We start from the raw sequence: 16,599 nt of genomic DNA on the forward strand, positions 1-16,599 counted from the left end.
TATCCTTATTAGTTTTAATAATTGGCTGAGATTTGATGTCTTCTGTTTTTAAATATTTTATTTGATTTATATTCTCGTTTAAGGGTATTTGGGAATAATTTAAAAAAATAATAATTATTGGGTATTCTTTTCATCAGCTGTTTGAATATTTATTCTTTTTATGATTTTGGTTTTTCTATTAAGATTGATGGATTACATATCTTGATTTTAAATGTTTGATGTTTAATGAGGAATAGTCATGTTTCTGTTTTTCCATTGTTGCACTGCATACAGAGTCTGTCTTGTTATGGTTTCCAATTCAGATTTTGTCTGCATATTTCTAGTTATACTTTGTCTCTTTATTCTGTAATTGGTGAGGGCTCACCTGTGTTCTGCATGTGTGACTGAGGTGAAGTATTTGTCTAGCATGGAATACACGGATAATCAAGTGGCCATGTTCTAAATAAACAAGGAAGGCAGGTCTAGTTCAAAGTTACTGTGCAAGGAATGGGTACTGACATTAGAATGGGCGCTAGCTCACTCAATACAGCTGCAGGCAAACTACCTGCTAGGAATACAAACCATGGAAGCCGACCAACTCAGCAGAATCTTCCATCCTCACAAGTGGGAGCTACATCCAGTCGTGGCATCCTCCCTATTCTGGAGGTGGGGAACACTCCACATAGATCTCTTTGCCACCGAATGCAATATGAAACTACCAAAGTTCTGCTCTCTGTACCCCAGCAACCAAAGGGTGACTCAGGATGCTTTTCTGCTCAACTGCGGGGGGGGGGGGGGGGACGACACACACGACACCTGTTATAAGTGCTCCCACCAATCCCACTCATCACTCGGGTGATCCAGAAATGCACTACAGAAGAATCACAACTCATCCTCATAGCGCCCGCAAGGCCAAGGCAGCCATGGTATGCCTACCTCATGCACCTCTCCATACACACAGGACGGGCCTCAACGCAGGAGAGGGGGAACACTGCTTCATCCCATGCAAGACTCCCTTCATCTGACAGCATGGAGATTGAAAGGGAAGAACTGAGCCATCTTCCTATCCTGGAGAATCAAGACATTCTTATTTCTTCAAGAAGACCATCCATGAAAAGGAATTATGCAGCTAAATGGTACAGATACCGCCACTGGTGTATGTTAGTCTGGCTCAACCCCTTTCCATCCTCACTGGAGCAGTTATGTAAATACCTGTACTTACTGTATGTCTCTGGGCTGACGATTTCATCCATAGCAGCATACCATCCTACCATCCTTCTGTTCAGGGAGCCTCCATGTCCATGCACCCCCTCATGTCTCGTTTCATGAGGGGTGCCTTGAGGCTCTGCCCTTGCATCCAGCCGTTCCTTGGGACTTGAACATAATTTTGGAGGCGCTGATGCTCACATCTTTTGACGTGATGCAAACATCACTGAAGTTTCTCACATGGAAGGTATTATTCCTAGTAGCAACAACTTCAGCATGACGAGCAAGCACTAGTTCACTATTCTCCTTACCTCCAATTCTATCATGACAAACTCACCCTACAGACCCGTCCATCCTTCCTTCCAAACGTAGTCTCGATTTTTCATTTGAATCAAACTAACGTTGCAAACTTTCTTCCCTAAGCCATGCGCATCCAGACCGGAAGCTCCACTGCACACATTGGATTGCAAAAGAGTGTTAGCTTACTATAAGCAAAGGACTAACACACCAAAGAGGCATTCCCAGCTCCTTCTTCCCTTCAACCCGAATGCTCCTGGATTATCAGTCACTAAACAGACACTAGCGAACTGGTTGACTCAATGCATCCACTTCTGCTATTCTACCAGGTCAGAGCACATCAGCTGAAGGCTATGGCGGCTTCAATTGCCCACCTTTGGCAGGTACGAATTCAGGACATTTGCAGAGCGGCTTCATGGTTATCGCTGCATACCTTCACGTCTCATTACTGCCTTCAACAACACGCCAGTTCTGATACATCCATGGGGCAGGAGATACTGTGTCATGCCACTAGTTCTTAAGACCATTTACAGGGATACACTGCACAGATGATCCTATACATGTCCAACCATACAAAGCATTTCTGAGCAGAAGTTATACTGTGCTTGGTCTCCCTAGATGAGGACTCCCAGACAGATGGCTAATTCAGCCTGCTTATCTGTGGGGAAAAAAGCAAGTTTGCTTACTGTAAACAGTGTTTTCAGTAGATAGCAGGATGAATTAGTCATGCATTCCCACCCTCTCCCTGGACAGTCTCCCTCCTCTGCCTGCTTTCTCTCTTCCTTGCTAATGCTGCTTTCTAACCAACTTAGGAGAGGCAGGCAGGCAGTCAGTCACGCGGGAACACACCATGCAGGTGAGCAGGAGCAAAACTCTGTGCATTCTAAAAGAAGTTCCCGCCTTGGACAGCCAGGGGGCACTCCCAGACAGCATGGCTATTTCAGTCTGCTATCAAAGGAATACACCATTTACATTAAGCAAACTTGCTTTTATAGGACAGGTTAGAAAAGTGGGTAACCCTTCATATTTTTCGTTACAAGGGAAATGATGTGGCTACATTTTGTGGACCCACACTGCAGAGATAAATGTAGGTAGTTCCTAGCACAATTACCCAGGAAATCCTGGGAGAACTGTTAGTGCCAGTGGAAGGGAATTGATATTGATGTTATTTCAAGGAATGTGGCATGGATGCATCATGTCACATTTTATTGTAATCATTCTCTGCAGTCTTCAATATATGAAAAATATTGTGCAACCCTGGGCTGACTATTCCATGATGGTAGGTATATTTCCATTCATACAACTTTAATATTTTTATACCAAAACTAGGAAAGTTTTACGAGTAAACAATATTTGCATCTAAATCTGCTATCAAGTCATGGAACAGTCACAAAGTCTCAAAGGCTACAGCAAGTTCTAACAATAATAAAATGAAAAGCAAATTTAAGACAGGAAAGTAGAAGACACACAGGAACAAGTACAAAAAATGGATCAATTGTATAAATTGCATTGTTTTCTGTATGTGTTACAATGTGTCAGACATGTGCTCAAGTTGCTCATCTGTACAATGAAATGAATTCTGCAGATGTACTATGGACTCTCCTTACAGATTAAAAGGAATTAGGCTCCCCTTTTTGGTGAAGACTCTCAGTTTATTGCAAGACTTCCAAATGTATCTTCAGTGGGACAATCCAATTGCATGAAGAGAGTTAGCCAAGATTGAGAAATTCATATAATACGAGGATAAGATCATGGCAGATCAGTGGCACTGCATGATTCTTCTGTATTTTAGTGTTTTGGCCCCAATCCCTGAGCCAGTTTCCTAGCTATTGGAGGACAATTGCTTTTCCTCTGGAACCTTCCTTTTCTCTGTTGATATGTAAATCCCCCACATAGTCTGTATAAGGCCAGATACAGTATTTCCTGATCTCTTACCAGATCAAGCCCCTGCTGTAAAATCATAAGGAAGAAAAGTGATTGAATAATGAACCTACTGTCATACGAGCCGATTCAGTAAAAATGCGGGAGAGCGGACGAACGCCCGCTCTCCCGGCGCGCACGCCAGCCACTTGCCGGTGCGCGTGATACAGTATGCTAATTAGGTGGTGCGGTAGAAACGGGCAAAAGGAGGTGCTAGGGACACTAGCGCGTCCCTAGCGCCTCCTTTTGACCCGGAGCTGCAGCTGTCAGCAGGTTTGACAGCCGACGCTCAATTTTGCCGGCGTCTGTTCTCGAGCCCGCTGACAGCCACGGACTCAGAAACCGGACGCCAGCAAAATTGAGCGTCTGGTTTTCGGCCCGACAGCCGCTGGCCCATTTAAAATTGTTTTGTTTTGTTTTTTTTACTCTTCGGGAACTCCGACTTAATATCGCCATGATATTAAGTTGGAGGGTGCACAGAAAAGCAGTTTTTACTGCTTTTCTGTGCACTCTTTCCTGTTGCCAGCAGAAACTAGCGCCTACCTTTGGGTAGGCACTAATTTCTTAAAGTAAAATGTGCGGCTTGGCTGCACATTTTACTTACTGTATCGCGCGGGAATACCTAATAGGGCCATCAAAGGAAAATTAGGTCTTACCTTTGATAATTTTCGTTCCTGTAGTACCAAGGATCAGTCCAGACTGCTGTGTTATGCCTCCCTTCCAGCAGATGGAGTAAGAGAGAATCTGAAAAGCACCTCCCACATAACCCAGGGTGCCACCTGCGATCCCTCAGTATCATTGATATCAAAGCAGAATGAATGGCCCTTACTACCATTACCATATATTGAACTATGCGCAAAACACGCTGTATCAAACAATGGCTAGATCAAGTTAAAACTGAACCTGAAAACCAGGTAGAACGTGTATGAACGTGTAAGAGAAACTATTGTACATAAGAAAGCTCTGCAAAAAGACACTGACTGGCGTCAGAACCTGTCAAGAGAATATAAAAAAACAGTTGATCGGACTCTCCTGTATACGGGTGGGCGTCTGGACTGATCCTTGGTACTACAGGAACGAAAATGATCAAAGGTAAGACCTAATTTTCCTTTCCCTGTACGTACCAGGATCAGTCCAGACTGCTGGGATGTACCCAATCTGCCCTAAAAGGGGTGGGACCTGGAGAGTCCCACGCAAAGCACACTACTGCCAAACGAATCCACCTTCGGATCCCGTACGTCTAACCGGTAGTGTTTAGCAAACGTTTGCAAAGATTTCCACGTGGCCGCCCGACAAATCTCTTGTGGTGAGACACACTGGCTTTCTGCCCATGAAGCCGCCTGAGACCGAAGAGAATGCGCCTTAAGACCCTCCGGTACTGGGCGCCCGCAACATATGTAAGCAGAAGCAACAGCGTCCTTCAACCATCGGGCGATAGTAGTTTTAGAAGCCTTAGCCCCTCTCTTAGGATCACTCCACAAAACGAAGAGGTGGTCGGACAGACGAAATGGATTAGTGACCTCCAAATATCCCAAGAGGACTCTACAGACATCCAACCTCTTCAGATCCTTATCCTCAACCGAGAAGGCCGGCAACTCGACAGATTGGTTGACATGAAAGGCCGAAACTACCTTGGGTAGAAAGGAGAGAACTGTGCAAAGCGAAATGCCCGAATTAGAAATACGCAAAAAAGGCTCGACAGGACAAGGCTTGTAGCTCCGAAACCTGCCTGGCTGAACAGATAGCCACGAGAAAAACCGCCTTGAGCGTCAAGTCTTTAATTGTCGCACGCTTCAAAGGCTCAAAAGGGGGCCCGCAAAGACAACAGAGCACTAAATTCAAGCTCCAGGACGGACAGACCGCACACACCGGCGGTTTCAAGTGCTTGGCCCCTTTCAAAAATCGGACCACATCCGGGTGCGCTGCAATGGAAACGCCATTAACCTTACCACGGAAATTGCCCAAAGCCGAAACCTGAACCCTGAGCGAACTGTAAGACAGGCCCTTCCGTAGACCGTCCTGTAAAAAAGATAGAATGTGAATGATAGAAGTCCTGCGCGGTGACAAACTTGCCTCGCTACACCAAGAATCAAAGGCTTTCCATACCCGAACATAGGTAAGGGAAGTAGAAGTCTTTCGGGCATGCAAAAGAGTAGAAATAACTGCCTCCGAGTACCCCTTTTTCCTTAACCGCCACCTTTCATAAACCAGGCCGCTAGACAGAATCTACCGGCCTGCTCTAAAAATACTGGACCCTGTCGAATCAGGCGGCTCAGATGACTGAAGCGTAGAGGGCCATCCACCGCTAGGTTGACTAGATCGGCGAACCACGGTCTTCGAGACCACTCGGGAGCCACTAGAATCACCGGTCCCGGGTGAGACTCTATGCGTTGCAGAATCTTTCCGACAAGTGGCCATGGAGGGAACACGTAAAGCAGAATGTGCGGTGGCCAAGGTAGAACCAGAGCATCCACCCCTTCGGATCCGTGTTCTCGCCGGCAGCTGAAGAAACGAGCCGCCTTTGCATTCAGACGAGTCGCCATCAGGTCCAGGCGGGGGACTCCCCAACGTCTCACGATCATTCGCATCGCTTCCTCCGACAGTTCCCATTCCCCGGGATCCAACCGTTGGTGACTGAGGAAGTCCACTTGAATGTTGTCAACCCCCACTATGTGCGACGCTGCAATCCTGTCCAGGTGGCGGTCCGCCCAGAGCATCAACTTGTCGGCCTCATCTGACACGAGACGACTTCGGGTGCCTCCTTGCCTGTTTATGTAGGCCACCGTGGTCGCATTGGTCGGACAGAATCCACACTGCTGTGCCACGTAACATTGGTAAGAAGCGCTGCAGAGCCAGGCGAACTGCCCCGGTCTCCAATCTGTTGATAGACCACCTGGCTTGCAACGGTGTCCAAATACCTTGAGCTGACCTTGACCGGCACACTGCCCCCCAGCCGGAGAGACTGGCATTGGTCATGACCACTATCCACTGGGGACTCTCTAGATTCACCCCCTTTAGCAAGTGAACCGGGTTGAGCCACCAGTCCAAACTGGATCGGGCAAGCTCGAGGAGTGGCAAGGGAATCTGGTACTCCTCAGACTTGGGATCCCAACGGGATAGCAGCACTCTCTGTAAAGGTCTCAGATGTGCGAAGGCCCAAGGCACCAGTTCCAGGGTGGATGCCATATACCCAAGAACCTGCAAATAATCCCACACCACCAGGGAGGGAAGCGACAGCAGCCGACGCACTTGAGACATCAACCGGTCCATGCGGGAGATTGGTAACGAAAATTTGCCTAACAAGGTATCGAATCGAGCCCCCAAAACCTCTTAGCACCTGGGAGGGGATCAATTGACTCTTCACATAACTGACCACCCAACCCAAGGAATGAAGACGAGACAACCGTACGAACTGCCGCCTTGCAGAGTTCTTCCGACTTCGCCCGGATGAGCCAGTCGTCCAAGTAGGGATGAACTAGAATCCCCTCTCGTCTCAAGCTCACAGCAACCACCACCAGCACGCACCTTGGTGAACACGTGGGGAGCGGTCGCCAGCCCAAACGGTAGCACACAAAACTGGCAGTGTTGGCCCATAATCATGAACCTCAGAAACCACTGGTGGTGCTTGTGCATTCCGATGTGAAGATAAGCTTCCGTCAGATCCAAAGAAGCCAAAAACTCTCCTTTGTGGACCGCCGCAATGACCGATCTTAATGTTTCCATACGAAAATGAGGTACCCGTAAGACCTTGTTGACTTGCTTGAGATCCAAAATTGGGCGGAAGGAACCGTCCTTGTTGGGCACCACGAAATATATAGAGTAACGACCGGTCCGACATTCCGACAGAGGGACTGGCACGACCGCTCTCAGCTCCCTCAAACGTGCTAGAGTCTGCAGAACCACCTGCTGCTTGTGCGGTGGCCCGCAAGGGGACACCAGAAAAAGATCCCGGAGGGGACCAGCAAAATCCAAAACGTAACTGTGACTTATAATGTCTAGAACCCACTGGTCAGAGTTAATCTTGACCCATTCCTCTAGAAACAGGGACAGCCGACCCCCGATTTTTGGTAGAGAGGAATGGGCCGGCATCCCTTCATTGAGCTGATTTGCCGCTGGGAGCGAATGCATGGGAGCCTGCATGCTGAGGCTGTCTACCTCGAGAGGAATAAGACCAGGCCTGTGCTTTAGAAGCCGGTTGTCTAGGAGTATAGCTCGAAGAACCCCGACCAGGCCTAAAACGGCGCTGCCCCCAAAAACGGCCCCGGTAGCTACCTTGCGAACAAACCGTCCTGGGCTTATCCTCCGGTAACTTATAAACCTTGTTGTCACCCAAGGCCTTTATGAGTTGCTCCAGCCCATCCCCAAACAACAACTTACCCCGAAAAGGGAAGGATCCCAGTTGAGACTTCGACGAGGCATCCGCCGACCAATTCCGGAGCCACAACCGACGCCGCGCAGGACATAGTGCGTGCTGAAGTACGTAGAAGGTCATATAGTGCATCCGCTGTGTAGGCGACTGCTGATTCCATACGGGCCGCCTGTTCCGCCTCACCAGGAGGAAGGTCCTGGGCTGTCAACATCTGTTGTGCCCAACGCAGCAAGGCCTGCTGCATCATGCTACTGCATACCGCCGCCCGAATTCCTAAGGCGGCAACTTCAAAAATGCGCTTGAGTAACACCTCCAGTTTCCTATCCTGGAGGTCCTTAAGAGCCCTGCCGCCAGTCACCAGAATAGTAGTATGCTTGGCAATGGCCGTGAACGCAGAGTCCACTTTAGGGATTTTAAAAAGATCAAGCGACTCAAGAGGAAGAGGATATAACTTTTCCATGGCTCTAGTAACCCTCAAAGAGGCCTCCGGGGTCTTCCACTCCCGGAACACAATCTGGGAAAGTTTCGGGTGAAAGGGAAAGGTCTGCGGCGGCGGCGCGCGAAGTCCCGCTAAAGCCGAGTCTCCCGTAGATAAATCTGAAGACTCCTGGGACAGAGGAAGCTCGAGCTCCTGGAGCACATGTAAAATTAAAGGGTCTAGCTCCTCTCGCCTGAACAGACGGAGGGGACCTGAGGGTCATCTCCTTCCAAATGCGTGGTAACATCCCCCTTGTCACCCATATCGGAAGCCGAAGAGTCCTGAGAGCTTGGATCCACCAGGTCCATCGGGTCAGACAAGCCATCCCCCGGGGAAGAAGGAGGAAAATGTGGGGGCACCGTTTCCTGACCCCTAGGAAGCTTAATGGGGCTGGGAGACTGGGTATCCCACTCAGTCTCCGCCTCCAGAAATGCCTTGTGCATTAATAGAATAAACTTCGAGGAAAAAGGTTTCTGCCACTTTAAGAGCCCCCGCCCGGGGGAGGAATCGGAGGAGGAGCTGGTCTCTCAGGCAATTCGCGCGGTCTATGCGGCGGGGACAGCGGAGGAGGGAGATCCTCTCCCTCCTCAAAATCTTCAGCGTCTCCCTCCGAGGCCGACAAAATGGCCGCCGCTCCCGTGCAAATCGGGAGCGGCCCAGGCCTCGCTCCCATCGCGCAATTTCCTTCGCCATGGAGAGACTGCCCCCCCCTGTGCCAATTCGGATCGTCGCGAAGGCCCCTCGCCCCCGGGGAGGCACCGGGAGCAGAGGCCTTCGTGGGAGAGCCGGAGCCCCGGCTCTCCACACGAGTGACAAGCCGTTCCTCTAGGCATGCTCTGACAGCCGGGTGAAATGTTCACCCCTTCTGGAGGCCCGGGAGACAGGCAGGCGCGGCTGAGGTAAGAACAGAGTAAAATTAAATAAAGAACCTCATTATTATTATTTATTTATTTTTTTAACTCAGCCCCTATGAGGAAGGCACTGGGGGAAAAGGAAGGAAAACTCAGAGGAATTAGTACCTCTCTGAGGGAGGGGGAGAGTGACCGGCCCACCGGTAAATCCTCCCCCTCTGCTCACCGGGCTATGGCAGAAAAATCTCCAGGTATTGGCTATAGGGCAATGCCCTGCCTTGCCTGCCACTGTTTAGCTGCTCTTCAACAAGTGGAACAAAAAGATTAACCTGTTTCTCTTTTTTTTTTTTTTTTTAAATGATCTAGCCAAAAGTTCCTTGTAGAAAGTATTATTATTCTTTTTTTTTTTTTTTTTTTTTTAAACCTGGTGGGGCAAGGCCCCAGAAATTTTGAGATCAGACCTCTCAATCTGCTGGAGTCAGAAAAGATACTGAGGGATCGCAGGTGGCACTCCGGGTTATGTGGGAGGTGCTTTTCAGATTCTCTCTGACTCCATCTGCTGGAAGGGAGGCATAACCCAGCAGTCTGGACTGATCCTGGTATGTACAGGGAATATGCATTTGCATGTTGAGGGCGCTATTAGGTGCCGCGGGGGTTGGACGCACGTTTTCCGCCCCTTACTGAATAAGGGGTAAGGGAAAACGCGCGTCTAAGGGCAGGTTAACAGTGCGCTATCGGCCTGATAGTCTGTAGGTAAGACTAAAGCTTTATTGACTGGTGCTACTCCTCAAACAAATTTAAGAAAATACAAAGCACACATTCAACATTATATTCTCTGATCATGAGAAACATTACAGATGCTGTTCTCCTACCTTTTAATGCCCCTTGTATCAGAATACTGCAATAGGTGGGACTCCATATAATTCATCCCAGGTCTTGTGAGCTATTTACAAACACACAAATACCATTGTTGGTACAAGCTCAGGTTATGGCAATCATTTTTCTTCTTAAACTGTGTTTTATTTCAAGCAAGAGAAAATGCTATCATCTAATGCAGTGGTTCTCAACCGGTGTGTCGCGACACATTAGTGTGTCGCCAAGCACCAGCAGGTGTGTCGCGGCTCCCGGTGTTCCACTGCCCCGCTTCTGCTTCCCTTCTCCCCAGGGGTGGGGCCGAAGAAAGAAGAGACACTGCGTGCCACTGCCGGCGGCTGAAGAGCAGAGAGACCTGCGCCCCGACGCCAGCGAGGCCGAAAAATGAAGAGACCTGCGCGCCGCCGGCAGGGCTGAAGAATGAAGAGAGGAGAGACCTGCGCGCTGACGCCAGCGGGGCTGAAGAATGAAGAGAGGAGAGACCTGCGCGCTGACGCCAGCGGGGCTGAAGAACGAAGAGAGGAGAGACCTGCGCGCTGACGCCAGCGGGGCCGAAGAACGAAGAGAGGAGAGACCTGCGCGCTGATGCCAGCGGGGCCGAAGAACGAAGAGAGGAGAGACCTGCGCGCTGATGCCAGCGGGGCCGAAGAACGAAGAGACGCTGCGCGCCGCCAGCGGCAGCTGAAGAGCAGAGAGACCTGCGCACCGACGCCAGCAGGACTGAAGAATGAAGAGAGGAGAGACCTGCGCGCTGACGCCAGCGGGGCTGAAGAATGAAGAGAGGAGAGACCTGCGCGCTGACGCCAGCGGGGCTGAAGAATGAAGAGAGGAGAGACCTGCGCGCTGACGCCAGCGGGGCTGAAGAATGAAGAGAGGAGAGACCTGCGCGCTGATGCCAGCGGGGCCGAAGAACGAAGAGAGGAGAGACCTGCGCGCTGATGCCAGCGGGGCCAAAGAACGAAGAGACGCTGCGCGCCGCCAGCGGCAGCTGAAGAGCAGAGAGACCTGCGCGCCGACGCCAGCGGGACTGAAGAATGAAGAGAGGAGAGAGACCTGCGCGCTGACGCCAGCAGGGCTGAAGAATGAAGAGAGGAGAGACCTGCGCGCTGACGCCAGCGGGGCTGAAGAATGAAGAGAGGAGAGACCTGCGCGCTGACGCCAGCGGGGCTGAAGAATGAAGAGAGGAGAGACCTGCGCGCTGACGCCAGCGGGGCTGAAGAATGAAGAGAGGAGAGACCTGCGCGCTGACGCCAGCGGGGCTGAAGAATGAAGAGATGAGACCTGCGCGCTGACGCCAGCGGGGCCGAAGAACAAAGAGACGCTGTGCGCCGCCGGCAGCAGCTGAAAGAGCGGAGAGACCTGCGCACCGACGCCAGCAGGACTGAAGAATGAAGAGAGGAGAGACCTGCACGCTGACGCCAGCGGGGCCGAAGAACGAAGAGACTTGCGTGCCGCTGGCGGCTGAAGAGCAGAGAGACCCTGCGCACCGCGGGAGGCGGCTGGAGAGACGTTGTGCACTGCGGGAGGTCAGGCCAGAGGCGGCTGAGAAGTGGAGGCCAGGCTTATTGGGCCAAACAATGAGAAGAGGCTCCATGTGAGCTTGTGTGCCTGTGGTAGAATGGGTGCCTGGGTGCATGAGTGAGAGCTTGTGTGCCTGTGGTAGAATGGGTGCCTGGGTGCGTGAGTGAGAGAATGGGTGCCTGGGTGCGCGAGTGACAGCTTGTGTGCCTGTGGTAGAATGGGTGCCTGGGTGTGTGAGTGAGAGCTTGTGTGTGTATGTTAGAATGGGTGCCTGGGTGTGTGAGTGGCAGCTTTGTGTGTGTGTATGTTAGAATGAGTGCTTGGGTGCGTGAGTGGCAGCTTTGTGTGTGTGTTAAAATGGGTGCCTGGGTGCGTGAGTGGCAACTTTGTGTGTGTTGGAATGCATGCCTGGTTGCATGAGTGAGAGCTTGTTGTGCCTGTGGTAGAATGGGTGCCTGGGTGGTGAGTGGCAGTGTGTGGTAGAATGGGTGCCTGGGTGCATGAGTGAGAGCTTGTGTGTGTGTGTGGTACAATGGTGCATGAGTGGCAGTGTGTGTGATTGTAAGTGACAGAGTATGTGTGTAATTGAGAGAGACTGGTCAGGGAGGTGACTGGTGTGTGTGGGTGAGACAAAGACTGGTCAGGGAGGTGACTGGTGTGTGTGTGAGAGACAGAGCCTGGTCAGGGAGGTGACCGGTGTGTGTGAGTGAGGAAGAGATACTAGTTAGGGAAGTTACTAGTCTGTGTGAGACAGAGACTAGTTATGACTGGTTGTGGGCCTTAAGGAAGAGGACTGTGAGGACATAGCTTCAGCAGCCACTGCTGCTTCTGGTGAGTGCTATTGGTCTGCAAGGGAAAGGAGTAGGAGAGTTGCTGGAGAGGGTAAGTAAAGGCAGCTTTTTAAGTTTATTTTTCTTGATTGACTGCCATTTTAATTATTGGGTATTATGTGATGTGTCTGCTGTTTTGAAATATTTTGATATTTAGACAATTTTTATTAATTTTTATGAGTTTTTAGTTGTTGGATGTTATTCTGTTCATCAGCTGTTTTGTAACATTTATTAGTATAGTTTTACAATTATTTCTAAGTGGGTATCTATAGCAGCTTGGCTTGCTCTGTTTTCCCAATAGGAGGTGTATTAGTGCTTAGGGCCTGGTTAAATATTTGTAGTGGTAAATTACTGTCCTTTCATAAGGAGGGGTATTGTGCCTGTCAGTAAAGAGAGTTTGTTTTGCTTTTACTGAGATGTCATCAGATCCAGAATATCTTTTTTTGTATGGTGAGCTGTACGGGTAATGCCCTAGTTCTGCTCTGCACCCATTTTTGGGGGTTGACGTGGTTTCTGAGGATGCAGAATGTATATTTACATTTTGTCCCGTGATGGTCACATATTCAGTGTGTCACGCACTTGAGAACCATCTGTCAGGTGTGTCCCGGCCGAAAAAAGGTTGAGAACCACTGATCTAATGCATGGATTTGAATTGGTGAAAGTAAACAAAAGATGGCCTTGGGTAAAATATACTGCAGAGCATATTGGGGTTTTTGTTTTGGTTTTTTTTTTATCATCGTGGTTTTAATTGCTGAGACACATCACGACAAACCCCTTCAGACAGCAGTGATTTTCTGTCAGGTCACTAATTTGCAATCTTTTTAAACTTGCTTCCTTTTCCCCCATTGCAGCTGGTTTGGAAGGGGGACGCTGCCTCGGACTTTGTACTTTTTTCAAGAAAATTACCATTGCCTTCAGGCTTCAGTTACACTGTCACAGCCCCTTAAAGAGCAGCTAACAGATTACCAGAAGTCATGGCTTCAGCCACATGAATCCCACATTTTATGCAGGCGTTTCAAACTGTGACTTAGGGGAGGGGGGCGCGAGATCTTATTTTTGTTTAGATTTGTTTGGTTGATGTTTAATTTTATAGTTTATTACAGAACTAGAAACTATAGTGGTCATTTAGTCACTCCCTTGCAAAAATAATATATCTGTATTCAACTTTTGATCAAGTTTCTAAGAGTTAGGATGCAATATATTTAGACATATAGGAATATTTACCCTTTCTTGCAATAAATCAAAGCAAAGTTTGTTTTCACTGGTTCCAAAATTCAGAATTCCCTATAAAGAGCAGAAAAGATTTGATTACAAGATTATATAATATAAAGACAACAAAAAGTTTCCAGTTATTATAAAGCTCCCAATTAACAAAATCACATTATTGTACCATAAGGGTTTATTTTGGATATCTGCATGCAAAGATCAATTGCCAATCATGAATGATTTGGGGATAAAAAGCTAAATGTTTTAACATTCTTGCTTGCCAGCTGTATAAAAGGAGCACAAAGCAGAGTGGCACAAATGTGTTAAGACTCCCTTTTGCCAGATAAAGAGTACAATGAGATTTTGCTAAAGGGCCAGAGGTCCCCATATATTCCATCCAGGACAATGCTCCAGATATTGCTTTCCTCGGGATATTGCAGAGAGAACAAATGCAAATGAAATTCCTTCATTTTCTTTCACTGTAATTGACAAGAACATAAGACCATAAGAAGTTGCCATACTGGGTCAATCTGAGAATCCATCAGGTTCAGTATCCTGTTTCCAACAGTGGCCAATCCAGGATAAGAGTACCTGGCAAGTACCCAAACATTAATTACATCCCTTGCTGCTAATGCTGGTAATAAGCAGCAGCTATTTCCTAAATCAATTCTGCTAATAGCACTTTATGAACTTCTCCAGGAACTTGTCACAACCTTTTTTTTCTTTTTTTTAACTCAGATAAGCTAACTACCTTAACCATATCCTCTGGCATAGAATTCTAGAACTTAATTATGCATTGAGTGAAAAATAATTTTCTTCAATTTGTTTTAAATGTGCTACTTGCTAACTTCATGGAGTACTCCAGAATTCTTGTATTACCTGAAGGAGTAAACAATAGATTTACATTAACCCATTCTAGTCTACTCTCATGATTTTATAGAACGCCATCATAAGCCCCCCCCCCCCCCCCCCATCTCTTCTCCATGCTGAACACCCTTAACCTCTTTAGCTTTCCCCACAGGGAAGCCATTCTATCCCCTTAATCATTTTGGTCTCCCTTCTCTATACCTTCTCCAGTGCATCAATATCTTTTTACAGATGTGTACTGTGTTCAGCTGTGGTCGGCGCAAGGTGCATTCTCACCACGGAGCAATACAGAAGCAGTTTGACATTCCCTGTTTAATTCATCATTCGCTTCCTAATAATTCCTAGCATTCTGTTTGCTTTTTTAACCACCGCAACACACTGAGCTGATGATTTCAATGTATTGTCCACTATGACGCCTAGAACATTTTCCTGTATGGTAACTCTTAACATGAACCCTAACATTGTGTAACTATAGCATGATTTATTTTTCCCTACATGCATCACCTTGCACTTGTCCACATTAAATTATATCTGTCATTTGGATGCCCAATCTTCCAGTCTCACAAGAACCTTCTACATTTTATCATACCCACCTGTGATTTAATTATTTTGAACTACTATTGATTAACTAAATGACAGCTGCAGGATTTGCCTCGCCTGACCTACCGCTCGCTGGATCCCAAAGGAGAGAAGTGCTTCCCAGGACATCCAGGCCACCCAAAACTGAAGTCATCATGTCAGGGGCCTACTAAAGGAGACGCGCCGCAGTGTGGAAGTAAGTCATCTCCCCTGACCTGCCGCTCACTGGATCCCAAAGGAGAGAAGTGCTTCCTGGGACATACAGGCCACCCGACGTGGACATCATCATCACTTCGAAGGCCCACTAAAGGAGGTGTCCCATGGCGTGGAAGTGAGTTGCCTTGCCTGACCTGCTGCTTGCTGGACCCCAAAAGGAGAGAAGCGCTTGCCAGGGTCATCCAGGCCGCCCAACGCTGATGTCATCAACGTGTTGGGGCCTACTAAAGGAGGTGCCCCAAGGCATGCTGCTGTCGGCACGCTGAAGCCGTGCACCATTTATGCCAGTTTTTTGTGGTATAACCAGCATAGGATGGGGAAAAAAATGAAGGGAAAGGTTCCTTTTACCTCTCAAGCTTAGACTTCTATTCCTATAAGTGGGCCAGTGGATCGCCATGAAAGATATACTTCAGCTCATCACTGTATGAGTACGGAACTGGAGGATCTCTCGGTGAGTCCTGAAGTTAGATCTCCTCCCCCAAATCCAGTTACCCAAGCTAGATTTCTGTCAGGCTTTTAGTAATGTTGCCTCTTCTCAGCCACAAGGTTCCTACTGTCTGCTGGAGCTATGTTCAGGACAGTTAAGTGATGGGAAAAATATCATCCTAGTTCCACTTCCTTCTCCAGTTCAAGTTATGACTGGAGGAGAAATGGGAGGGCCTACTAATGCGTCCATGTCTGGGGAGGTATCCCTTAAAGATATCTGGAAAGTAGTGGTTGGTATTGATTCTAAGTTATCTAATTCTGTTTCCCATTTATGTCAGTTTTCTCAGGACACTACCAACAAATTACATGAAGTGGACGCTAGGCTCTCATTATTAAAATCTAAAGTAGCTAATTATTCCGCATCTATTTCCAACTTACAATTAGTGTCTACACAGGGATTAAAGATAAGATATTGATGTATGCAAAGTGTGAATCTTTAGAAAACAAGCTAAAATGTAATAACTTAACGTTTGTTAAATTTTCCATGTTCTCGTTTGATTTTAGGTGAAGAATATGTCAAGAAATATGTGATGTATTGCAATTTATGCCAGATAAGAAATTTCTTATATCTAAATGTTATTATATACCTGATCAAAAGAAAATTCCTGCTTTAGAGGAGGGGGAAACAGAGGTGTTGCATCCTATTTGTAGACCTGATCTTTCCTTGTTTTTGCAGACCTCTAATGATAATGTTTGTACTAGATCCACCTTGGTGATTTCCTTTGCACTGACTGCTGATAAAGAGATTTTATTTAGGCAGTACTTTAAATATAAAGGTATTTTTTTGCAGTCAGAGAGTGCAGATATTCCTGGATGTTTCCAGAGAGACTCAATTAAAGAGGAAGCAATTTCTCCAGTTAAAACCTTGGATTTTGTCATTGGGAGCTTTGTTTTACCTCAAATTCCCTTGCAAATGCATAG

At 47.8% G+C, this 16,599-nt stretch overlaps 1 protein-coding gene across 1 annotated transcript in view; it reads right to left on the reverse strand.

Moving 5' to 3' along the window:
• LOC115084252 (1-aminocyclopropane-1-carboxylate synthase-like protein 1) overlaps positions 1–16,599 on the reverse strand; it is a 66,917-nt gene that overhangs the window by 41,875 nt on the left and 8,443 nt on the right. Inside the window, exons 2-3 of the mRNA XM_029588868.1 lie at positions 13,549–13,608; positions 9,973–10,043 (exon numbers count right to left, since the gene is read on the reverse strand). Of these exons, the coding sequence (XP_029444728.1) occupies positions 9,973–10,043; positions 13,549–13,608 (131 nt within the window). The remainder of the gene's footprint in view (positions 1–9,972; positions 10,044–13,548; positions 13,609–16,599) is intronic.

This window comes from Rhinatrema bivittatum, chromosome 2 (assembly GCF_901001135.1).
Source record: "Rhinatrema bivittatum chromosome 2, aRhiBiv1.1, whole genome shotgun sequence".
In the NCBI taxonomy this organism is placed as follows: domain Eukaryota; kingdom Metazoa; phylum Chordata; class Amphibia; order Gymnophiona; family Rhinatrematidae; genus Rhinatrema; species Rhinatrema bivittatum.